Source organism: Cryptomeria japonica, unplaced genomic scaffold (assembly GCF_030272615.1).
Source record: "Cryptomeria japonica unplaced genomic scaffold, Sugi_1.0 HiC_scaffold_134, whole genome shotgun sequence".
In the NCBI taxonomy this organism is placed as follows: Eukaryota; Viridiplantae; Streptophyta; class Pinopsida; order Cupressales; family Cupressaceae; genus Cryptomeria; species Cryptomeria japonica.
Genome location: NW_026728956.1, coordinates 30,697 through 57,374, shown reverse-complemented (window position 1 = coordinate 57,374; position 26,678 = coordinate 30,697). Strand labels below are relative to the sequence as shown.

Here is a 26,678-nt window from a genome sequence, read left to right as displayed (position 1 = left end):
ATCTTGCATGTTCAATACATGAAAGGAAAATAAACAAATTTATTATTATTTAGTTTATGATTATTTTTCTTGTTATTTTAAACAATCTATAATGAAGACCTCTATGTTGAGGCACCATCAATATGTAAATATTTTATAGGTTGAATAGAAAAATATAGTTGAAATAATTTTATATGTGTTTTCCTCTATCTCCATAGTGTTTCTATGCTTGCATAGACCTAGTTTATGCAATTCTTGCAAATATTGATTCAACCATTTCTCCTTATATAAAGAATAAGGCTTTTACATCTGTCTACCTATTCTCAAAGTTATGAAAATTATTCTCTACTTGTATCAAAATATTATATATTATTTGGTCAATAGGCCTAGGCAAATTATTTTGTACTAAATCTCATACATGTTTTTGTTTTTGGTTTTTCTAGGCTACAACATAGGGGAAAGGACCTAGTAGTTGTGCACCCTAACTTCACACTTCTCAAAATCCTACTTGGAAATTTCAAATCACTTCGATTTTTTTACAGCAGCTAGCTTGGCAAGTCCTCTGCTTATAACTAAGGTTTGAGGGCCACATCATCAAATATGATGCCACATCAGCATGCTTTTTGCCAAGGTGTCCAAAACAGCCCCAAAAAAAAGTGAGACCAATAGGTGTGCAAAAGAGACCCCAATAGTTGTGCAGCTGACATGGCATCACCTGATTGGTTACTTTTTACAGTATTAGTACATTTCTTAACAACTATTGGTACATTTCCTAACAACTGTTGGTACATTTCCTAACAAAAATTGATATTTTTTGTTTCAAACAATAGGTTTTATTTGTTCAATTCTTGGAACAAAAGGTATCAACCACCCTCACAACAATTGGTACATGCTCAACTACTGGGTCCTTTCCCCTACATTCTCTTTTTATTTGTTTTTATTGTTGTACACTTCTGCATGTTAACAAAATACCTACATGACTTTTAAGAACTTTGAAAACTTCATTTTCTAAACTATTCTATAACTAATTTGATATTTTTTATTATATAAAATGTATATAGTATTTAAAAATGCAAAGAGAAATGATCTTATATCTCACACCATTGCTTGTATACAATTTTTTTAAAATTTAAGTGGCTAGAGTGTTCTTATGTAAATTATTAATTAGGAGAAAAAGATAAACAAGAATCTTTCTCTATTTCAATGAAGCAACAATCTTTTGTTGGGAAATGATACACAACTTCACAAAATAAATTTCTTCTTTTAATTTATCTCCAACTTTTTTTCAAAATTTTATATGCAAAAAATATTATTAAGAATTTTATTGAAGAATATCATCTAAGACAGTACTTACAAATGAGCAACAAAATTTAATATTCATGAAATCACCAACTCTACAAATTACTACTCCAAAATTCTATGAAAAAATGATAACAAATTAAACAAATCCTTAGAAACCTGCCCATTTATGGCTTCTACTATCCGTCCTGTTATGAATGGTGGCTCATCAAGTTCATACCATAGTTTTGAATTGCGTACGTTGATGTTGAAATGTCTTGCGTCATCGTTGGAGAATTTAATGTCATTAAACACTTCTGAATCTTTTCTCCACATCAGCATATGTAATGCATAATTATTAAATGGGTGGGCGATGTAAGTATGACCAAGGAATGATACTTCAATCTCACAATTCCTATCTGTTACAAGGAATAGCCAAATTGCACTGCTCGGCTTGATATCCTCTATTAAAAATGAAGCCTCCGTGCAATTCTCTAACTCCTTCAAAACTCGACCTCCAGCTCTTTCTATATCTTCGAACTGCGCACAATTTAAAATATGAATCAATCAAAAATCAAATGTCGTTCAGTAAAAATTCAAAAGCAGAGCAATGAATGCAATAATTAGTATTGTATTCATCCATGAAACAATATCATTATCACCATATCATTATCACTTTCCCTATACAAGCAGAGTAATGAATGCAAGAACCAACTATAAATAGAGCATTCTAGTCCCAGTGACTCATATTTGCAACTGGTTCTCATCATTCCTAATGATAAATGAAGCTATAACTGGAATCATATATTTTATTTTATATTGACTATTTTTCTTAAATAGTTTATACATTACTTTATTCTTTCAAAATTTTATATTCGACTCATAACTAATTTTCTAGTAATTCCTCTATATAAATTAATTTTCCTTCTCATATATTTTTTTTGATTTACTAATACTATTGTGTTATAATTTTTATATTTTCAAATACTTTTGTGTTAAAAGGTTTTTTGTTTTGACATGATTTTTTCGAAATCATAACATATGAACATGGACTCCTCTCTTGAATAGTATTGTGTATGTCTTAAATGTTATTTATTTCACATTTTCATTTATGTGTTTTAGACATTTTTGTCACATAGTGGCACAACTATACTTATATGGGGGTAAAAACTGTGGAAAAAAATTTCATACATTAGAATTTTGTTCTTATAAAGTTTCCATGCATTCTTTTTCATTTTCATAATAAGTTGTTGGATGTTCTATCCCTCTTTCCTAATAAAAAAGGAGCATAATAGAAAGGTATGTTTTCTAATTCTATGCACTTATGTTTTTGTGGTGTATTTCTAGTGGTTTAATATCTAATATGTCTATTTCATAATTTTCACATTCATTTAGTTTTAGGCATTAGTATGAGTGTACAATTTTTTGTTCAAGATTCTATGACTATATAAGGTTTTCTTCTTAAAAAAATATTAGCTTGACTTTCATTAATATTTAACTATCATTTGCCCAACCTGCTAAGTTTTCAATAGTTCTTTCTTAACTTCTTTTAAAAAATAGTCTCCTAGTTGATTTAAGTTTTAATTAGTGATTTTTCTTTCCTCCCTATGTTTTAAATTGGTTTTTCGATTCTAAATCTCATCCTATTTCATCTTTCATAGCACTCAATCAATATTTTACAACAATATTTAGCATCCTCCATTTTCATTATAATTATCTTTCCAACTTCAAGGGATGATTTTTTATTCTTTCTTCATCATATTTCTTTTATTATCTTGTTATTCATTTTTCTCTTTGACATCTCTAACTTATCACATCTCCCCAAAAAAAAATCTATGCACACTAGGACAATAATTTTGTTTGATGCCCTCACAACGTTGAATGCAAGAGTTTGGTGTGACTTTTCATTTATATTTTTTAAATTTTATAGAGTCCTTAATTTTTTAGCTTATAAGAAAGGCAACACAATGCAATGATCTCATTGTTTTTTGGTGGGGACTTCATTTTCCAAGCATTCATGCTCATAGGCCCGAGGAATATATTTATTCCAGCTATGGATTCATTTGAAAGCTCCAACATTTAATTTAGCACAAAATTATATGGTTTCAATTAAATTAATTTAAAAATTTGAAGGTTTCTAAAAATAGATGTAAAAGAGAAACCTAGAGACATGAGTAATCATGAAAAATAGGGCAAGGTGAATATGAATGTACTTTCAGCTATTATATGGCATGAAGGAAGAAAATAACATGAATTATTGTAAAGTCAGAAAATGAAATAAATCAAGTTACAATGTTGAAGGTAAAATGTGTAGACACAATTTTTGTAGATTATATATTAGAAAGTATTTCAAATGAGCATCATAATTGAAGCTAACTAGAAATTTGACAATATAATTCAATTAGAAAAAGTATATAAGATTTTCTTTGATTTAGATAACAGTATTTATAATTTTGTAGACAAGTTCAGAAAGAATTCATAAGATTTTATGACTATAGACAAATATAAGAATTAGAGTCAAGGTAAACCATACAACAATTAAAGATCATAAATTAATGAAAATTAATCAGAACATAATTTAAAAAAATAAAATCAATAAACAAATAATATTTTTTAAATTATAAAAGGAATGCAAGACTCCTAGAGACAATTTTACAAGAGAAAACAAGATCACATGATACAAACTATGGAGAAAAGGGGCATAAAAGTTATTAATAGCCTAAGATTCATGTCATGGAAGACATATGAAGTTTAATATATATAGATAAGTTTTCATTCTTTATAGAAATTTTATCAGTTATATTTATATATATATATATATATATATATATATATGATAGAAATTTTATAGTTGTATGCACAACGCAAATTATCAACAAATTTATCAAACACAAATTTTATAGTTGTGTGCAAAAACACAAATTATCAACAAATTTATCAAACACAGAATAAATAAAGGGAAAAAAATGTTCTAGAATTCTTTCAGGGAAAAAAATGTTTTGGACTTTTTTCAGGTAAAATAAATGTTCTAGAATTCTTTTATAGGGAAAAAAGGGTTTGACTCACCAGCAATCTGGGAAATGACGACGGCATCCGCCATGCTGCAACGGAGATTTGAAAACAGGATAACTGGTCCAATAGATCCAGGCACTCAAAGTTTCGCAGTTTCCAACACCTATTGGCTTTAAGAACTTGTATTGATTTCAGACCTTCCACATTAAGTGTCTCTAGTTCATCACATCCGCTTATGTCAAGAACTTTGAGTCTTGCCAGGTTAGAGAGGCATGCCAGTCTTCTCAGCTTTGAACAGTTCGTCAGTTTCAGACTTATCAGATTGTCTGGTAACCTTCCAATCTTTCTTAAAAGACGATTGTAGGACAGATCAACAGTTTCAAGTTTGGGAAAAAGACTTTCGGCCTGAGGAATGTCTATCTCTTGAATGCGGCTGTGTCTTATGATTAAATCTGTTAAACAACCTGGGCGATTTGGATGAGCACTCTGACCAATACTTCCCTGCACCTGAGAACTATCCAGAGGTACATTTCCTGGATCGACTCCTGTCAGGAACTGCTCCATATCAAGTGGACAAACTTGAACATCCAAAATTTTCATATTCACCCGTGCAATTGTTACAGGTAACGTTCTCATTCCACATTTATATATTCTGAAACTTTCCAAATGTACTAACTTTTCAATAGAGTTGCCAATAAGATGTAGATTAGTGCACCCTATCAGACTCAAATCTGTTAACCTGCTCAAATTATATAGAGAAGATGGCATCTCTGTCAATCCCGAGCTCCCTATATGTAGTTCTTCCAGATCTTCCAGCTGTTCAAGATTGTCAGGCAATTTCCTCAGCTCAGTATCGACCACATTTAAATGCTTTAAAGACTTCTGAACCTCAGTTCCTTTGGGCATTTCCTTTAGCATGGAGCAACCCTGAAAGTTGAGGTACTCAAGCGTGGAGATTTTTCCCAAATCTTGGAGAACAAGATTCCTGCAATCTCGCAATGCTAAATATTGGAGTTGCAATAATTCTTCCGTAAAAGAATTTGGCAAAACCTCCAAATCGCTGCAGCCAGATAGATCTACATGTGTCAGATTTGTTACTTCCTCAAATTTTATTGGGAGTGTCTTCAGGCCTCGAATATTTTGTAAAACTATCTTACCCAAATGCCTCAAATTCAGCTTTCCTAACCACGCCTGAAACATCTGTTCAATACCTATTGGAATAGCTATTGGAGGCTGCAATGACTCTGAAGTTGAACCATGTTTTTTGACCACGGCTGTGGATGGTCCAGCTGTGCTCGTGCTTGCGCTTCCAAAATCTGTGGATGGTCCAGCTGTGCTCGTGAATGCGACTTCCAATGCACGCAGTTCCGAAGGAGGCTGCGATACGAACAGTGATTTAATTGCTATTAATATTTAATATTACAAAATGGAAAAGCTCTGCTCTAATTAAAACGCTGGCTGAGGAAAGATGCACATACCTCACGATCATCAAACAAGTTGCAGAAATCTTGAGGGCTGACGCCATGAAGTTCCAACACTCTTAAACTTCTCAGTAAAAGAGTAGAAGGAATATTCCTTAAACAACTCAAGCGAAGCCATATCAAGTCTCCCGACACACTATTAAATTGCTGCAGGATACTGGAATTTTGAACCGCTAGAATCTTTAACCCGTTTATATCTTGATTTTGCAAATATACTGGCAACTCGTGCTCTTCATCTCCACGAATTCCTCGTACATCGTACTTTGACATGGAGACCTTTCCAAAAACCTTAATGATGGGATCTTTCAATCGATCAAGCCAGCCATAATGATGGGAAGAACGTAGCTGATCAATCAGAGGAGATAGAATATGTTAAATTGCAAATAGCAAATTTTATTCTAGTAATTTTGTTAAATTGCAAATAGCAAATTTTATTCTAGTAATTTTGTTTTAATACAGATTATTCTACGTAGTTTTTTTTAATGACTATATGAAATAAATTCTCTTCATTAAAAATAAATTCAAACTAACATAAATAATTATTTGTCTGTCTGTATAGAGACTGCAAAACTAGAAGTTATACATGAGCAAAATAAATATGTTATAATGTAAATAAAATAATTAAATAAATAATATATACACAATCTAAATAATATACATTAATTTAAAATAAATAAAAAATAAATTATATAATGGTAAGTCATGAATAAAATATAATATTTTATTATTAATAATGATTCATTTCATTTAAATTTTATGATGAGATAAACGGGTTGCTATTTGGTGACTGATGGAAGAAGGGAAAATGGATGCAGATCACAGTAAGGATCTATAGTAGCATTTAAGAAAATGAAATTATTGAAAAGAGAAATAATATAGATTAATTAGAACCTTCACTATTATTATAATAGAACAAAAACAAGGGATTACCCATAATTTGGGCAAATTCATACAAACAATAATAAGCTTTCTTCACTCTAATTTTAGAAAATTACATTGATCTTTATCATAAATGAACAAATATTGTGTTTTATTAAATTTTTAATTGATTGTCTAGATAATTATAATTATAATTAAAGTTATTGTATCTTTTGGTAAAATAATGATCAAGTCTTGTTCAGTGCAAAGGCTTGAAACTATTGAATTTCTGCAGAATGATAAAATTTTGTACTCACAAAAAGTAAATATCTTGATTTTTTAGAAATTTTGACAACGAATGATCTTGATCTCTACAAATTCCTCATACTATTGGACAGAGCCATGGGAACTAGAGACCTTAGATATGCAAAAACAGAATTTATTATTTTATGTAAAATATATTTTGAAAATAATAATTATTAAATTAATGTATAGATAAATTTAGCAAGCATGTATATTATCTAAAAAAAAGGTGTTGTGGTTATTTGAAAACGCTACAAATGTATTGGAACCTTCAGTACAAATGTAGAACAAAAATAGGGGATTTCACAAAATAAACTTTGTTATACCTTGATCAAAATTACATTGATATAAATTAGAGATGTGCATTACACTAAAAAATTGGACAACTATTTTTATTATTTTTCTTGAGCATATATATATATATATATAGACACACACACATACACACACACACACACACACACATATATATATATATAAAATTTATATTAAAAGTTGATAACTATATGTTATCGGGTTAACAATGAATAATATCTGATTGCGTTTTTGTTTTGATTGGCGACTTGCTTAACATTAGTTAAGCGCCGATCATATGCTATCGGGTTACTAGACCCGATAGCATATTGGTGTCGATTCATCGGACTATTAACCCGATAGCATACATTACAGATTCACATTGTTATCGGTTGACAATACCTATCGTTTCGCATTAACAAAACATTGATCATTGTGTTAAACCCAATAAGCATACACCGATTCATATCGATTTATTTGTAGAGGCACAATTAAGAGATGCCATGGATAGGCATGTCTCCATGTTGTGGAGACATGTCTGCCCATGACATCTCTCTGGTAAGATATATATGTGCCTGTTATTGTTATCCAAAGGACATCAGAATTATTAATGTTCTTTCTCCACCATCTGCAATACATAGAAGGTAATTAGAAAACATAATTGATATATACTGTGAGTAATATTTGCATTGTAATACAACATCATTATCCATACCTTGATTGTGAATTGAAATTTGAATAAATTTTACATGGTATCAGAGCCTCGGTAGATCGAACCTGAGGCATTCAAATTTGTGAAAAAATTCAAAGTCAAGAAGATATCTAACATCACATTTCTTCAAATGGCCAGCACTATCAGATTTGAAGATAGACTCAAACGAGGCGACAATTTCTCAGCATGGAAATTCAGAATTAAGATGATCCTAAAGGAGAATAAAGTTGAATCATTTGTAAGAGTCGAATCTAAAGAACTTGAGAATGAACCTGACAAAACAACATGGATCAAGGGTAATGAAAAGTCCATCAAGATTATAATTGATGCAGTGAGAAAAAATATTATGCCAATCATAAAGAAACATGAGACTGCCTATCATATGTTCAAGGCACTCGAAAATGCATTTGAGATTTCCAATGCAAGCAAAACCTTGGCTCTAAAAAGAGATAAATCATATAAGTATGATAAATGGGTAGTCAATCAATGCCTACTTCATGCGGATATCTACCCTAAGGGATGAACTAGCAACACTTGGATACGAAATCCAAAGCAAAGAGTTAACACTCATTGCTCTAGATGGGTTACCTAGTGTCTACGTTCATTCAAGACATCAATGCAAGGGCTAAATATCCAAATTTTGAGAGGCTCAGCGCGGATTGTCTTCAAGAAGAATCAAGGTTGAATAAGAAAGGGATCAAGCATAAGAATATAGATGAATATCTTCAACAACTCTAATAAGAAAAGAAAGAAGAAACAATTCAAGAAGAGGAAAGGACATCAAGGCAAGAATACCTCCAAGAAGGATCTCTCTCATATTGAATGCTTCAGGTGTGACAAGTTCGGGCACTATGTTGCTAAATGTCCTAAAAGATCTAAACAAGCTACACTTGTCAAAGTTGGAAAGTCAAAGGATGAAGATGATTCTGAGAAATATGTGTTCTACTCAACACTTTCAAACCAAGTATCAAACAAGGCTAACTCATGGGTGATTGACACTGGCTCATCTAGACATATTACAGGGTTCAGAGAAGTGTTAGACTCCATGATAGAGGAGACAGATGAGGAAGTAACAATCGGAGATGACTGCATATCAAGTCAAAGGAATTTGAACCTGCACCATCAGACTGAAGTTAAGCTTATCATTACAACTTATAGGAGTACTATATGTCCCAGGCATCAAGAGGAACCTAGTCTCCATCTCAACACTAGAGGATAATGGGTATAGGGTGACCTTCATGAACAACAAAGTGTTGGCTTGGCCAAAGAATTTGTCCATCAAGAAAGCCAAAACCATTGGTCAAAGACAAGGTTACTTATATGAGCTATGGACAAAGCCCAACCTGGCCCCAATCCATGAAGTTGCAAATACAAATGAAGTTTGGCATACAAGACTAGGTCACCAGAATTTCAGAGCTTTATCATTTATGGAAAACCTTGTCACAGGTTTACCCAAGTTAAAACAATATCATTTAGGGGCATGCAAGGGATGTGCCGTAGGTAAAAATAGTAAGGGCTCTTTTCAAAATAGTACTAGGTAAACAAGTAATGTTTTAGAATTAGTCCACTCTGATGTATGTGAACCTATGTCAGTACCTTCTTTAGGGGGATTTTTGTATTATGTAATATTTGTGGATGACTACTATAGAAAAATTTGGATCTACTTTCTGAAATGTAAAGAATCAGAAAAGATCCTTAATAAATTTAAAGAATTTAAAACCCTAACAAAAAACTTCTCAGGTAATAAAGTTAAAACCCTAAGAACTGACAATGGGGGGAATACACCTCAGATCTATTTAAAGATTTTTGTAAAAATGTTGGGATTAAGAGGGAGTTTACTGTACCTTATAATCCTCAACAAAATGGGGTAGCTGAGAGGAAAAATAGGACAATTGTAGAAGCTGCCAAACCTATGCTTCTTGATCAGAACCTAGATACCCATCTTTGGGCAAAAGCTTCATGCACTGTCGTGTATATCCAAAATAGATGTCCTCACTCCCATATTGAAGATAAAACCCCCAAGGAAGTTTTTACTAAAACAAAGCTAGATATTAGCCATCTTAGAATATTTGGATGCCTTGTTTATATCCATCTACCTAAAGAGAAAAGGTTAAAACTAGAGCCTTTAAGAAAAAGGGGAATATTTGTTGGATATAGTGAAACCTCCAAGGCCTACAAAATCTACATACCTGGTCAGAGGCATATTGAACTTAGTAGGGATGTAATTTTTAAAGAAGGATTAGCCTTAATAAAAGCTGAAAGTTCTATAGAACCTAAAGTCCATGTTCCTGCTCCTAGCATAGATGAAGATCCCGCTCCTGAGTTTCAGAGGGAGAATCTTGAGGAAAATGAAGGTGAAATTCAAAACCCACCTAGAGAAAATCTCAAGAAAAGATCACTATGGGCCACCAAAACTATAGAAGAAGCTCATAAGTATGCTGCCCCTTCAGGAACCTTCAAAGAAAGAAAAAGGCCTAACAGATTCACCAGCTATGTTGCCCTCATGAATGACCTTTCAAAAGTTGAACATACCAATGTATAAGATGCACTTAAACATCAAGTATGGAAGGATGCCATGTCTGATGAATACCAGTCCATTGTAAAAAATGAGGTTTGGGAGATTGTTCCCAGGCCAACTGGAAAATCTGTTGTATCTTCCAAATGGCTCTTCAAGATCAAACATGCTGCATATGGCAGCATTGAGAAACACAAGGCCAAATTTGTAGCCAAAGGGTTCTCACAAAAGGAATGAATTGATTACGAAGAAACCTTTGCACCTGTGGCTAGATACACCTTAGTAAGAGTAGTCTTAGCCTTTGCCATAGCAAATGGATGGAAAGTACATTAGATGGATGTAAAGACAATATTTCTTAATGGAAAGATTGTAGAAGAAGTATATCTAGAGAAAATTGAAGGATTTGAGATTCATAATGCAGAGTCTCATGTGTGTAGACTCAAGAAATATCTTTATGGGCTTAAACGGGCTCCCAAGACTTGGTATGAAAAAATTGATACTTATCTCACAGGGCTAGGTTTCTCAAAGAATGATGCAGATCCAAATCTTTACTATAAACAAAACAAAGGTGATATGTTGATATTGATTCTATATGTTGATTATTTGTTAATCACAGGTGAAAATCACCTCATATAGATCAATGCAAGAAAGACCTTGCTAAATAATTTGACATGACGGACTTGGGACTCCTTCATTACTTCCTAGGATTAGAAGTATGGCGAAATTCGAATGGCATCATACTAAACCAAGGTAAGTATACCTTGGACATTTTGAAGAGATTTGGAATGTTAAACTGCAGACCTATGACTTCTCCAATGGAAACAAACCTTCATAGACTTAAGGAAGCAACAATAGAATCACAACCCATAGATCCTACTCTATACAGGCAAATGATTGGGTCCCTGATGTATCTGGTAAATACAAGACTAGATATATATTACATAGTTAATGCTTTGAGTCAGTTTATGTGTGAGTATCTAGTAAATACAAGACTAGATATCTATTACGCAGTTAATGTTTTGAGTCAGTTTATGTGTGAACCAAAGGAGATACACCTGGTAGCAGTAAAACACATCATGAGATATCTACAAGGTACTTTAAATCTTGGTCTCATGTATAAGAGAGTTGATTTGGATTTACATGGATTCACAGATTCAAATTGGGCTGGAAATGTAACTGACAAGAAAAGCACCTTAGGATGTTGCTTCAGTTTAGGTTCAGCCATGATATCCTAGATCAGCTGGAAAGCAGTCATCAGTAGCACAGACTTCCACTGAGGCCGAGTATATTGCACTTTTCATGGCTGCTCAAGAGGCAGTATGGCTTAGGAAGTTGCTTGAAGGGTTATTTGGTGAACCAATGAAACCTACAGTTAGTCATTGTGACAACCAGAGTTGCATAAAACTCTCACCAAATCCGGTGTTTCATGACAGATCCAAACATTTTGAGATTCCATACCATTATGTGCGAGATATGGTAGACATGAATGTGATCCAGTTGGAATACATTTGTATAAGGGACCAGACAGTAAATATTCCTACCAAACCACTTTCCAGGGTGAAAGTTGAGCACTTCAGAAAAGGTCTTGGTATGATTGAAAGGCAATTTGCTTCGTAATCTGTACTTATATATTAATAAAGATGTTTAACGTGTAAACTTCTTTGTCATGCTATGACATTTATGGGCTCCACCCCCTATGTACATTTCTAAGAGGTGACGATCTCTCAGATAATGGACACTTGTATGTAGACATTATAAGGTGACGATCTTATAATGATCAAACCAGATATCATGTGATTCCTGGTATGTTATGGATGTGCCATAATTATATTGTGGTAAAGACATTTTGAAATGTCAGTGCACACACCACAATTTGGATAAAATGAGGATTTAATTATTCTCATGTTTTTATCCTTAGTATTGCTTGATTTGCAAGACTGATATCACGTGCTTAGGTGATATCTTGTCATCACAAGTTGTTGTGGTGAACTTTTGTATCACGTGTTTAGGTGATACTTCATGTCACGTGCTTAGGTGATATGATTTTTGTATCACGTGTTTGACTGATATGATCCTCTATAGAGTGAGATTATGAGACTCCATAAGGAATCCTGACCATCATGAGAAATGTGATGCTAGATATGTTGTCATTCATCTTCCCAAGCTAAGAGGGAGTGTTGATGAAATAGCATCGATCAGATGAAGAAATCCTTGCCAAGAAATATATATATATATATATATATATATATATATATATATATATATATATATGTGTGTGTGTGTGTGTGTGTGTGTATATATATATATATGTATGTGTGTGTATATATATATATGTATGTGTGTGTATATATATATATATATATATATATATATATATATATATATATATATATATATATATATATATATATATATATATATATATATATATATATATATATATATATGTGTGTGTGTGTGTGTGTGTGTATATATATATATAATTAATTTATATTAAAAGTTGATAATTATATGTTATCGGGTTAACAATGAATAATATCCGATTGCATTTTTGTTTTGATGGACAACTTGCTTAACATTAGTTAAGCACCAATCATATGCTATCGAGTATGTGTATAGATATATAATTAATTTATATTAAAAGTTGATAACTATATGTTATCGGGTTAACAATGAATAATATCCGATTGCATTTTTGTTTTGATCGACAACTTTCTTAACATTAGTTAAGCACCGATCATATGCTATCGGGTTACTAGACTCGATAGCATATTGGTGTCGATTCATAATGAATTGGCACCAATATGTTATCGGACTATTAACCCGATAGCATACATTGCAAATTCACATTGTTATCGATTGGCAATACCGATTGTTTGGCATAAACAAAACATTGATCACTATGTCAAACCAGATAAGCATACATCGATTCATATCAGTTTATTTGTAGGCACAATTAAGAGATGCCATGGATAGGCGTTGTGGAGATATGTCTGCCCATGAAATCTCTCTTGTAAGATATATATGTGCCTATTATTGTGGTCCAAAGGACATCAAAATTATTAATGTTCTTTCTCCAACATCTGCAATACATAGAAGATAATTAGAAAACAAAATTGATATATACTGTGAGAAATATTTGCATTGCAATACAACATCATTATACATACCTTGATTTTGAATTGAAATTTGAAGAACTTTTACAATTACGTGTTGAGATAACTATAATAAAATAGAGCTACAAAAATACTACATTAAAAATATATAAACAGATATTAAATTGATTTTCTCTAAGCATTGTTTTTGTTGACTAGAATCACATATATAGACAACCTTTACCAGGGTGGGGTAGGAGAAAGCAATCTCTCGCAAAAATACTTTTTAAGTTATTCTCTGACCACATTATAAAATGCTATACAAGATGGTATTTAAAGGTCTTCCGAGAGTAGCAAACTAGGGACTTAGAAATCATTGAATTTCAAAATCCTTGCAATTTTGTTAAGGCAATGAAGAAGTTCAGATTAAGATAACAAGACTTGAAAGTTATAGGATTATTAGGACATTTGTAGGCTTCTGGACATTCAATTTACTTTAATATCAATGGTGTTCAGGGAATCCATCAAATTGCAAACTCTTCAAAAAGGGATTTATTTTAATATTTGCGCAAATGATCGTAGGGGCTGGTCTTTTCTTGCAAGCTTGGAAACAAAACTTTCATTCCACCAATTATGCTCTATGGTTACATCCTCGCTACATCAGATTTTATAACGTCCCAAAGGAATATTGGGACGTTGTTCTTTTGTTTGGAATTGAGAATAATTTAGGAGGATTTATGAAAGTCGATGAAAATGTTTATGATGAACAATATCTTGATACAAAAATGGGATAGATGGTGATCTCCAAAAGATTGGGAAGTTTTTTGTTGTGCTATGATCACTAGCCTAAAATCATCTTTATTGGCAGTTGTAAAAAATAAGCTTATTACATAAAATAGAAAATCTTTCTATAGATGTGGACTGATGGGAGTATAGCAAAAAAAAAAATGCAGGATTCATTTTCTAGAAAAATCTTTCTTATATTTGATGAACTAGTGATGCTTTAGAGAAGATTTCAGGCACAAAAGAATCGGAGAGGAGCGTTGACAATAACTCAACCCTAAAGAAATTAAGAATAGACAATTTGCAACATCAATAAACTTCTTTTAATAGGAACATGAATCTTTAATTACAGCTTGATCACATGATCAATTGATCGAATGATGAGAAATAAGAAATGCAATACAATTGCTTTAATAAAGAGGTCTTGGACATTATGGGATGTAGTCATATACATATTCATACAAAAATCAAATTTAAACAATCTAACTTAATGTCATTCAAAAACTATGCATGTTGTTCTCATGCAAAATGGAAGAATTGATATAACAACAACCTCTTCCTTAATTTCAAAGAATAATCAGCTCAACAAATTTTATAAAAAAAAAAAAGAAAAAGAAAAGAAAAGAAGATAAGATAATTTCTTAACTTTAGTAAGCTTATCTCCTACCACGATGCACTAAATTCTTTGCTTGTAACTTTCAAGCCTATTCCAAAGCTGATTTCGGGGGTGGCTAATTTCTGTGGCTTTTACAAGATCTGCATCTTATTCATGCAAAGCAACTTTTTTCTAATTTGTAATCTTCCTGCAACTTACTCTTACAAATCAAAGGCTTCACCCTTTTCGAAGGTAGATTCAAACTTGACAAATTATACCAGATGATCTTTTTGACTTTGATCTCCTCTTTTAAAAGAATTGGCTTCACTTTTTATACAATCGATTTGGAGCAGTGGCAAACATTGGGCGATCTCCTCTGAAGTGACGCCTCTTTATTAATTAAAAATAATTCTTTCAAAAATGAAGCCAGCGGCTGATGTGTTCTTTGCAGGCTGCGATTTTCCTTGCTATCGAGCAAGTCTTCCTCTATTAGATATGGCTTTGATGCAAGTGCAGCCATGTGCCAAATGGGAAAACAGAATATGCGCATCTGCCAGAGGATAAAGGAAGAGGTTTATGCATGCAAAGTGTGGAATTAAAGACTCAACCATTACCATCATGGGAGAGGGTCATGAGAAAGGCTGCGTAGAGAGACAAATAATAACAGAGTAAAAGCATATGGTAAACACATCTCTGTTGTATTGAAGAGGGGAAAGGTTGAGGGTATAAAGGGGCCCAAATAGAGGAGAATGGGTATCGGCCTTGAAGGTAGCTGTGTGTCGAGCGGGTAAGTGAAAAAAAGATTGAGGCATCGATCAGAAACAGAAATATAAAGAGAAAGCTGTGTAGGCCTGAGAAGAGGTGAGCCCTCTGCAACAAAGGGAAAGTGCAAAGGAAGCAGAGATAGAGCCAGTGAAAACAGAATACGAAGAGGGCTGTGAATGAGGTAAAAGGGGAAAGAGGGAAGTGGCTGCTAAATAAATAAAGATGGGAATCAGCCAACGAGGAATTAGGAATGCATCGGCCCAAGAACAGAGTAGTGGGTCAGAATCGGCCCAGGGAAAGATAGAATGAGATGAGGCCGCTTGGAAATTGGTCTGAGCTTAGAGAAATAGGGTTTGGAGGTTTTGAACAGAGTTGAAAGGCCATTGACAGGCCAAGCTTGTAATTAATTTGTCGCAATAACTTGATGGTGACATGGAATTTAATAAAGTGGAAATCTTTGTTTTCTTGCTAAGTGAGTTTATGAGTTGTGAATTGTCGGTTGAGTGAAGTTGTTGCTGGTGAAAGACTTTTGTTCTCCCCTTCATCAGAATCACTGGATCCCTTGAATGGAGCGTCTTGGAAACAAGGGCACCTCTAATACTTTGATGCCCACGATCTTTTTCTCTGTTGATACTAAACAATGCGAACATTCCCACTCCGATATCAAATGTAGTTTCTGAAACCAGCCCTTTCCCTTAAACCAATTGATAAAAAGATTACAGTAAATTGAGAGAAAAGATAACAGTAATAAAAACGGTGATAAAATCAGATCACTTACAAGAAAAATAAATTGATCATTCATGGATTTCAACGATTGCAGAATCCTCTGTTTTTTATTACTGGACTGTTTTGATACACAGCAGTCTTTTGTTCCAGCTTGATTGAAAACTACGCTAGGCTTAAATACAAATAGAATTCAATGCAATAGTTCATAGCATAACAGAAGGAACTTATTACGCATTAGCGGTCACATGCATCATCATTGATTATTCGTTGGCAGAGGAAAAGGAAAAACAGAGTTGTTAGCTGAATTTAAGATCTTCTTAACTGAATTTAAACGAAAACAAACTACAATTAAAACTAACTGTCCAAGCAACGCAAGGAACGAAGGGCACCCCAAAACAGGTGGCCGATGGCAGAACTGAATGATCAACTGGACGGCCAGCATCAATCATCAACAAACCCCATGTAGATTTTGCAGAGTTTGTGAATAACTAGAGTTTGACATATATCGAACGACCGAGTAGAAATTGTCATTGATAAACAGAATATTAGGGTTCAACTATATTGGGAAAAGTAATGTAATGGGGAGAAACTAAAAATTGAATCGGTACTGTAGATCCTAAATGAAAAGATTCAAATAGAAGATAGGGTCAGTCAGCCTATCTTGAGGATAACTTCTTGGTTAACTTCAGTCGGCCTATTTTGGAGAGGTTTTATTAGAAGATGGAGATTGCTGCAACATTAATAGAAGTCAACCGAAGATTCAAAAAATAGCTTTTGGAAAAATTAGACTTCCGTTTACTTTCTATGTACATTTCCATGCTTAATGGCCAAAAAAATAACGGAAACTGTTGAAAAGTAATGAGATCAAATACCCGTGTGGAGATCATTTTATCGTTTGAACAACAGAGGCGAAGAGGTGACTCCTCTCTGCCGATTTGTCTTGCCAAGTCCCTCACTAAATCGTGCATTCTTATTTTGAAGCTCCCCTTTGCTCTTCTCCAAATACCTACACTCCAATCCACGCTTTCAACCTGAAAGTAAGTTCATTAGTTACATTACTATAATAAACAGTTCAAATGACATATATAAATGATGATAAAAATCTACTCCTATTTAAGGGTTGCAGGTAATATTTTACCTGTAACGCTCTTGAACGAATTATATCTGCAAGCTCAAATTCCACAAGGCATTTCTGACGGAGCGTCTGAAGGCATTGAAAACCATTATCATTAAATCCATCCAAAACCCTCTCCACCAGATCTCTGTCTTCTCCCATTAAGAAATGGGCAACGTCTAAAAAGGCCTCTTTCTGTGTATTGTCGAGAGATTTATAGCTATCCATTACTATCCTTCCTAGTAAGTCTTCCGGCAGTTGTTTACAGAGGCTTTTCAACTGCTGCTTCCACTTTCTTGGGTCACGTTCATTGTGGAGCTGCCCGGCTAAAATTTTCAAAGCCAAAGGAAAACCACCACACATACTAACCAACTCTTCCACCATATCTTTCAAATCGTCGACTGGTTTGGCGTTGCCGAAGGCATACCAGCAGAATAGCTCTTGGGCTTGTTTCTCAACTAGTAATTTGACATTGTATATTTCTATTTTAGAACTGACAAACAAAGTTTGGTCTCTAGATGTCACCAAAATCACACTGCCATTTCCCAGCACATCCTTTACACATAACAGATTGTCTACTTGCTCTGTGTTATCTATATCATCAAAAACAATCAAAACGCGTGTCAACCCTCTTAGACGATCTTGAAGCAAGGCCTTACCTCTACGCGAATCCTCAATACACAAATTCTTATCACGCAGCAGATTTCTGAGGAGTGTTTGCTGCAGACATGGTATTTTCTCTTTACTCACGTCAGACAAGAAACAACATCTCTGGAATTGGGAACACATGGAGTTGTAGAGATGAGTAGCCAGAGTTGACTTTCCCGATCCGCCTAGCCCCAAAATCCCGACAACGTGGGTGCTCTTTGATTCACTTCGACTCAGAACTACCTTTTCGAAATGCTCCGCCGCTTCACGAAGTCCCACAGGGTACTCACATACATACAGTTGTTCCCTTCCTACCTTTACTAATACAGTCTCTACGATTTCTTTCAATCGCTCTCCATGGTCGCTGAAACAATTTTGGGACTTGTCATAAACCAGAAGTTCAGATTAAAAACTTTAAATCAATATATTTTCATATCATGTAAATACTTACTCTATCTCTGTCCTGAATGGGATGCCAGAAATAGCAGAAACTTTTTCGAGGGCTTTTATCCAGCTTTCCACTCGTTCATCGGTAACCCTGCCTTTCCTTCTATGCTCCTCAAAGGCTGTGGCATATGCTCCCTTCTCCACATGACGAAGTTCTGAAGGTTCGATGTCATAGAATATGGGGATTATCTTAATAGAAGTTGGGTCAGAATCAAGCATCCATACCAGCTCATCCAAACACCACGGGGATTGCGCATATGTTTCGGAGAAAATGGCGATCTGAACGGAGGCACTACGAATGGCAGATTGAATTGCAGGGGTTAAGAAATCCCCCACTTGCAATTCCTGTTTATCGAGAAATACCCTCAATCCATGCGTTTCGAGAGCATAATAGATATGACTGGCAAGGGTTTTCTTGACATCAGGTCCTCTGTGATTAATAAAAACATGATACGGAGGAAACACTTCTTCCATAAGGAGATCAAACTCTTACACAGCGTAATGCAACAAAGATAAACTAACAAATGGAATGACACAAAGTAAGAAATCGGAGGAACCAGTCAGAGAACCGTGACACAGGGAAGCGCTCGTCTATGAGAATTACTCAAACTTAGGCACCCACAGAAAGTTAGGGTTGCAGGTATGGTGGTTCGGTCAAACTTATCTACAAATTGATTGCTTTTTAATTCTCCCTTAAAATTAAAAAACAAAAAAAGGATAGGTTTAAGATGGGAGAAGGAAATAACGTGCTTTTTCGCTGTGGTATGATTTTAGTTAACAAATTCTTTCAGACTGTTTAATGTCATACAAATTAGTCTAATTGGTGCGGCATTCATTATAACTGATTCGATCTATCGTAACGTGTCCAATTTTCTATATATGTTAAGTAAGGGTTGTGTTGATATCCCATCTTTGAAATGGCGGCATTGTTAAATAATAAGTGTTTAAAAGAAAGTATGTATAGGCACCTAGTGGGAAAATGGGAACATACCCCAAGCCTTGGGAGTTTAGGATAAATTTAGGGATGCCCCATCAAGAGGATAGTCGGGTATGAAGAACAAAAGGGTGCCCTCAAAATGAGTATAAAAAGAATAAGCAGGAAGGGATAAGATGATATAATAGTTTTGGATAGGGGATGTAATTGACTAATAAGAAGGAATAAGCAGGTGGGGATAAGATGATATAATAGATTTGGATAGGGGATGCAATTGACTAATAAGAAAAGAGAATTTTGGGAATATAAATGATATTCATGGTACATGGTTTGAATCATGATTATGAGACACTTTGATGCTCTCTATATCATATAATATGGAAGACCATGATGTTATTTTTGCTATGTGGTACAAGATTGACTCAATGGGAAAAGTAGTCATCAAAAGAAATTTGACACATAAAACCATGATATGGAATATCATGATGCTTGTTGTTGAAAGATCCTTAAATAAAAAACATAAATGTACACCAAACTCAAAAGATTCTCAACAAAAAAATATATGAAAATCCAAAGAACAAACTAGATTTTATCCTATTCAAGTTAAACGCAAAATATTGATTGATGATGATGATATCTAGCATTTTTTATGTAGGAGTGGTGTGTCCTAGGAAGAACTTAAGGATTGGGAAGGATAGTTCCTAATAATGATGTTAATTTATTTAGGGATGATTAAGGCTTCTATTAAAATGAGAAATAAAGAACATGGGTTCTTTTGAATGGCTACTAAACTACTTGGTGAGGTATTTTTCTAATGCTTCTATTTCATTGCTATGTTCTACGAGAGTAGTTTTATATTTCACAATTTATTTATTTTCTACTTCATGTCAATTTTTCTAAGGGATATTATTTTCTTGTATTTAGATAGATGGTATGTGTTAGGACAAAATGTTCTTTAGATAGTATAATGCTTTTATTTCTAAATAGTTGTGTTTTCTTAACATTATAACCAATTACAAGGGAAAGCCATTTATACATGAAAGGATTGATGGTAGGCTATATGGAACCTATGGATAGATTAAAAATAGAGAATGGAATGGATGCACAATCTATAAAGCATTTATAATGTGATATCCAAGGACTAAATCATGTAGGAATAACATTTCACCAATATAGTTATGCTACTCATTCAATGTTATATTGTGATGCTTATTGAAGGACATAATCCTTACTGCAAGAGGCAAGATATGAAAAGTATCCAAAGCATGAGTTAACATTTTTCTAATGCCCTTATTAAGATCAAAAGTAGGAAGAGAGAATGGATTAGTATAATGTGGATACAATATGTCATCATGAGGGATGATGATACTTTAAAGGATGAATAATGTAGTAAGATGAGACAACTTGCTCTCAACTGTAGAGAACACATAGCTAGCTAATTAAAATGTGATCTTTGTTTGCTAAGTTTCAATTATAGTACTTTCCCAATGCACCATTTTGAATTTTTTTAACAAAATATTCTTTCCACTTTTCTATTTTGTCGATTTAAAAAAAAAAATTACTTTCTCCAAACTACTACTACAAAAGATGTTGAAATTCATGACTTCCACTATATGTTATAACTAGTGACTAGATTTTGATGAATAATGATAAACAACAAATACCCTAAACGGTACTGAGAAGGGGGGGTGAATTGGTACAGACAAAAACTTTCTCAACAACTTATCAAGTTAAAACAATGATAACCAGTTGTCTTCATTACTGAACTTAACCGTGGCAATACCAGTTAAACACAGTAAGACTTTAGACAACATAAACTGGTAAAACTGAACACTTCAAATACATTCAATAATTGATAACTACTTCACCCATAAACATATCCATGTGGTATATCAACAATATCATAACCATTAGCTCTGCATGCATAATCACTCAAACAAAGAATACTTAATCATCACATGAAAAATGCACAACTCATGACACACAGATTTTTCACGTGGAAACCCAAATAGGAAAAACCACGGTGGGGATGAATACCCACAAGCTTGTTTTTGAACTCTTTTGAAGCTCGCTCTGTTAGGAGTCTAGTTCGGTTAAAGACTTTACAATAAGGTTATGTTAGGAACCCATCCTGTTAAAGATCACCCGGTTAAGGGATGGCTATATATCCTGTTAAAGGTTAAAACCCTGTTAAAGGTTACCTCGCTAGAGGATTTGAAGAACTCAATGATCTTGAGTCACCTAGTTAGAGGATTTAAAATAAGCCTATTAAAGCTACCCGGTAAAGGGATTTTCCAACTATTGAAATGGTTAGAAGACAGCAGGTAAAACTCTGATCTAATAACAACACTACATGCCAAGGCAGATCCTTTTCAGTTCCTCTACTCTGCAATCACACTCTGTAGTTTTCTACTCACTGGTCTGGCAAGTATCTCATCACTTGGATACACACACAACATTTGCCAACACGAACAATAACAAACATCATCGACCTTATTGGTGTAGGAGCACCTAGGACTTAGACTATTTAGTTTTCTCAATTTTGGCTTGTACTGACCCTAGCCAAGTCAGTAGTGAATAAGGACTTCAGGAGGGTCCAAGAGTTAGTGTTTTGAGGCAATGTAGGCCTAGGTTGAGTTCATTCTTCTTAGGTTTGCATTTTTGTGTAAATAGTGGGTTTGAGTAGGTAGTTGACCTTCTTGATGGTCAAAAGTGTCAAAACTTGGTTTAGGCATTAGGGAGGGTTAAATTAGTCTTAGAAATGTTTTAAAAGTCATGTGTGATGACTTAGAATAGGTCTCATAGGTTGGGAAGACCCAAAAAATGGAACAGTGCAAAATTGCAAAAAGTTGTCATGACAACTTTTGAAAGTTGTCATGACAACTTTTGTAAGTTGTCATGGCAACTTTTGTCCTGAATTGGTTAGCGATGGAGTTAGGGATTGTCCAATGCCCTAGGATGACTCCACATTTGGGAAAATATATAAGTACCCTCTCTTGCATGGTTACCAAGGTTGGAGAATTTCTTTTTGTAAGTTCAACAATCTGAAACTACTCATTTTCAGACTAGTTGGCAGCATTTTGGCTTGATTTTACTCATTTTTGTAATTGAAAATAGATTGAATCCATTGAATGGATTGAGTTTCTCTAGCGTGTTACAGTATTTTTGTCTCCATTTAAAGCTTTGTAGATAGTTTACTTTGGTTTTTTCTTGCTTTGGTTTGCAAACAACTAGTTTTGGCTTGTATATAGCAGTTTTATGTAAAAATGGTTGCCCCATGAATTCCACATGTGCTACCATCACAGCCTATTAGGAAATGAAGTGAAACCACTTGTACAGTGTACATGTGCAGGGACAAGTGTTGGAGATGAGTTTCAGTATGATTGGCACCTTGTTCTAAGCGAGTCCAAAAGCAACCCGGGTAGAGGAAATAAGGTGAAATTGAAGTGCTAAGTGCAGGGGTGAATGCCAAACCACCATCTACGATTTTTGAGGGGTCCATGAAGTTGGGACAGAGTTTCCAGTGCAATGATAAGCCTTGACAAAGTCATTTGCTGCCCAAACCCCAACTTGACCAGTCACTATCGGCTAGAAGGCCTAGAAACCCTCCAAAACCCTCATTTTGGGGTTAGCATATTGTACGGTGAAACAAAAAGCCAAAACCACAAAAATCTTTGGAGGTTAGATGAATCATTGAAGAAAAACTAAACTTTCTAGGGGGTCTTTTTGACCGTTTTCCTTCAAGCCCTAGAAAATCGGTTTTAGGAGGCCTAATAGGGCTAATTCCTTGTAGCCCTTTTCTAGGCAAAATATTGAAATCGGTAAGAAAGCTAATGGTTGCAAACATCAAATGGACCCTAAATGCATTCAAAACATATTAGAAGACACCTCCACACCTCTGCATCAACTCATGATAGTAGGAGGTCAGTTTGACAAGTTGAAACCAAGAAGCCATAATTGAGCACATGGGAAGCACTGTGAATTGGTAGGGTTCCTAGCCAAAACACTCAAAGAAAACACCTTGGAATGGTCAAGAGTCAAGCCCTAGAAGAGACTAAGAAGTACTTGGAGATCTAGAGAGCAACCAGGCCTGGTGAGTTGGTGGAATTGAGCAACACCAACTAGGTGAAGTGTTAAGCAAACTAGGTGAACCCCATCAAGTTGGTATCAGAGCCTATAAGATTTGGGCTAGGTGAGTAGATGTCCTCAGTGGAATCTGTAGGAGATAACAGTATGGTGACCAATGCAGAGTTGGCAAAGAAAGTGGAAGATCAGGAGGAAGAGAATAGGAGAAGCTGCTAGAGGGTAAGTGCACCAAGATGGTGAACAAAAAAGTGGCCACATGCAAAAAAATAATGAAATTTCTCATAACCCGTGCGTGTTCTATGAAATTCAAAAACGTGCTAGGCTTGGTAACACCAAGCCTGGCCAAAAATAATAAAAAAACCAAAAAGTTCCTCAAAACCCGTATGGGTTTTGAGGAACATTTTATTTAATAATAAAAAAGCAAGTTCCTCAAAATCCGTACGGGTTTTGAGGAAAAATTTCTCATAACCCGTACTGGTTATGCAAAAATAGAAGTTTTGGCCTTAGTTCTGCATAGCCCGTACGGGTTATGTAGAACTAGGAACCAAAGAAGAAGTGGGGAGAGAGAGACAGACAGACAGACAGAGACAGAGACAGAGATAGAGAGAGGCAGAGAGAGAAGGGGATAAGAAGAGAGGGAGAGAGATAGGGAAAGAAAGAGAATGGAGAGAGGGTGAGAATAGGATTAGGGTATGTGCAGGATCATGGTGTGCCAAAACAGGCCCTTAAGTGGCAATGAAATTTCAGAAAAATCAGAGTTATGCAACTTGACATGAAAATTTGAATAAGTTGTGAACATTATTTTTAAAATATGTAAGAAGAGAATATATAGAAAATTGAATGTAGTTTCTAATCTACTAGTTGTTTTTAGAAAAAAAAAAATCCTATTTGATGAAAATTTCAAATTTCAATGCAGTGGTACTAAAATTTCAGGAAGAAAATAAGAAGTAGACGTATGTCTGACCACCCTAATAAAAATCAAATCTTAATATTTTTTTATAATATTTATAATATAAGTATTAGACTCATGTCCGGATGTGACACATATTTTTTTTTAATTTTTTATGATTTAAATAATTATTTATGATTTTTTTACTACAACTTCTCAGAAATTCAGAAACTCCTACGTCTGACCACCTTAACTTGGTCAAAACCTTATGAAATTTAATTTTTTTTAATTTTTCCCTATAATAGACGAAGCATAGGATGTGACGCATGTTTTGGTTTCAAAAAATGTTATACCGTTTGAAAGTTATGAGTGTTTTTCAATCAATATATCAATCAGGATTATTGTCAGAATTCAATTAGAAAATAAATAATAATTATTTACTAAAGTCAAAATAAGACAAGCCTTATATTGTTGGAAAGTTGGGAACGTCCTTAAAAAACCCTTTTCGTTTTATCAATTTTGGCTACAAAAAAAGTCATCAGCCACTAGTGTAAAGTCTGGAAAACTAGGGAATATTGAAAAACGCATTTTTTCAGTTGACTTTCCAGGCTTGTCACTTCCAAGCCTAATACCAAAGCATTCTCGAGCCAAAATTTGAAATTTGAAATTTGAGTACAAAAATTTGCGGTCCCCGATGAATTTCCCTTTGCTGCCATTTATGAAGTAAACTGCCACATGGCAGAAATCCGATATCCAATTAAATCGGATATCAGATTTTATTAGTCATATTTTAAAGAGGGAGAGAAGGAGAGAGAGAGAGAGAGAGAGAGAGAGAGAGAGAGAGAGAGAGGGGGAGAGAGGGAGAGGGAGAGAGAGAGAGAGAGAGAGAGAGAGAGAGAGAGAGGAGAGAGGGAGAGGAGGAGAGGGAGAGAGGGAGAGGGAGAGAGAGAGAGGGAGGGAGAGAGATAGAGGGAGGAGAGGGAGAGAGGGTGAGAGAGAGAGAGAGAGAAGGAGAGGGAGAGAGAGAGAGGGAGGGAGGGGGGGGAGAGAGAGAGAGAGAAGGAGAGGGAGAGACAGAGAGAGACCATATGACCCCTAACGACACAATTTGGTGTGTTAAGGGGACCTATGGTGTCGTTAGGGGTCATATGGTGTCTTAGGACACCATAGGACCCCTTAAGACACCAAATCATGTCGTTAGGGGTCATATTGTGTCTTACGACCCATAACTATGACCGCTGATGATAGTTATGTGATATGGTGTCCCATGAAACCTTATGACCTCTGAGGACACCATATGACCCCTAATGACACCATATTGGGTCGCTTTGGGTCATATTATGTCCTAAGGGGTCATATTGTGGTCTATGACCCCTTAGGACACCATATGACCCCTAACGACATGATTTGGTGTCTTAAGGGGTCCTATGGTGTCGTTAGGGGTCATATGGTGTCTGTAGGGGTCATATGGTGTCTTGGGACACCATCGGACCCCTTAGGACACAATATGACCCAAAGTGACCCAATATGGTGTCATTAGGGGTCATATGGTGTCCTAAGAGGTCATAAGGGTTCATGGGACACCATATGACCCCTATGGACACCATATGACCCCTAACGACACCATCGGACCCCTTAAGACACCAAATCATGTCGTTAGGGATCATATTGTGTCCTAAGGGGTCCTATGGTGTCCCAAGACACCATATGACCCCTATGGACACCATATGACCCCTAACGACACCATAGGACCCCTTAAGACACCAAATCATGTCGTTAGGGGTCATATTATGTCTTACGGGGTCGTAGGGCACAATATGACCCCTAACGACACAATTTGGTGTCTTAAGGGGTCTTATGGTGTCACAAGACACCATATGATCCCTAACGACACCATAGGACCCCTTAAGACACCGAATCATAACATTAGGGGTCATATTGTGTCTTATGGGGTCGTAGGACACAATATGACCCCTAACGACATGATTTGGTGTCTTAAGGGGTCTAATAGTGTCGTTAGGGGTCATATGGTGTCCATAGGGGTCATATGGTGTCCCATGAACCCTTATGACCTCTTAGGACACCATATGACCCCTAATGACACCATATTGGGTCGCTTTGGGTCATATTGTGTCGTTAGGGGTCATATTGTGTCTTAAAGGGT

The 26,678-nt window shown here is 34.9% G+C and overlaps 1 protein-coding gene across 2 annotated transcripts; it reads right to left on the bottom strand.

Annotated features, from left to right (window-relative positions):
• Positions 1-1,329: 1,329 nt before the first annotated feature.
• On the bottom strand, positions 1,330-19,292 carry LOC131034766 (disease resistance protein RPV1-like). 2 transcript variants are annotated; one of them, XM_059215427.1, is made up of 6 exons: positions 18,610-19,292; positions 17,535-18,522; positions 17,269-17,427; positions 5,748-6,026; positions 4,324-5,646; positions 1,330-1,797 (listed from the first exon to the last, which is right to left on the bottom strand). In XM_059215427.1, exons 1-6 carry the CDS (start codon positions 19,077-19,079, stop codon positions 1,384-1,386), a joined length of 3,633 nt encoding a protein of 1,210 aa, XP_059071410.1. In that variant the 5' UTR covers positions 19,080-19,292; the 3' UTR covers positions 1,330-1,383. The 2 variants fall into 2 exon arrangements, with proteins under 2 accessions (XP_059071410.1, XP_059071409.1); XM_059215426.1 differs by having other exon boundaries at positions 5,748-6,095; positions 18,610-19,290.
• Positions 19,293-26,678: the final 7,386 nt, after the last annotated feature.

Bases quoted from the DNA above. Each gene is read 5' to 3' on its own strand.
- LOC131034766 (XM_059215426.1), bottom strand. From the start codon at position 19,079: ATGGAAGAAGTGTTTCCTCCGTATCATGTTTTTATTAATCACAGAGGA. The intron at 17,428-17,534 runs GTAAAATATTAC...ACTTACTTTCAG, and splicing joins TTCGTTCAAGAGCGTTACAG to GTTGAAAGCGTGGATTGGAG. The intron at 6,096-17,268 runs GTATTTGATCTC...CTGATTGATCAG, and splicing joins ATAAAATGATCTCCACACGG to CTACGTTCTTCCCATCATTA.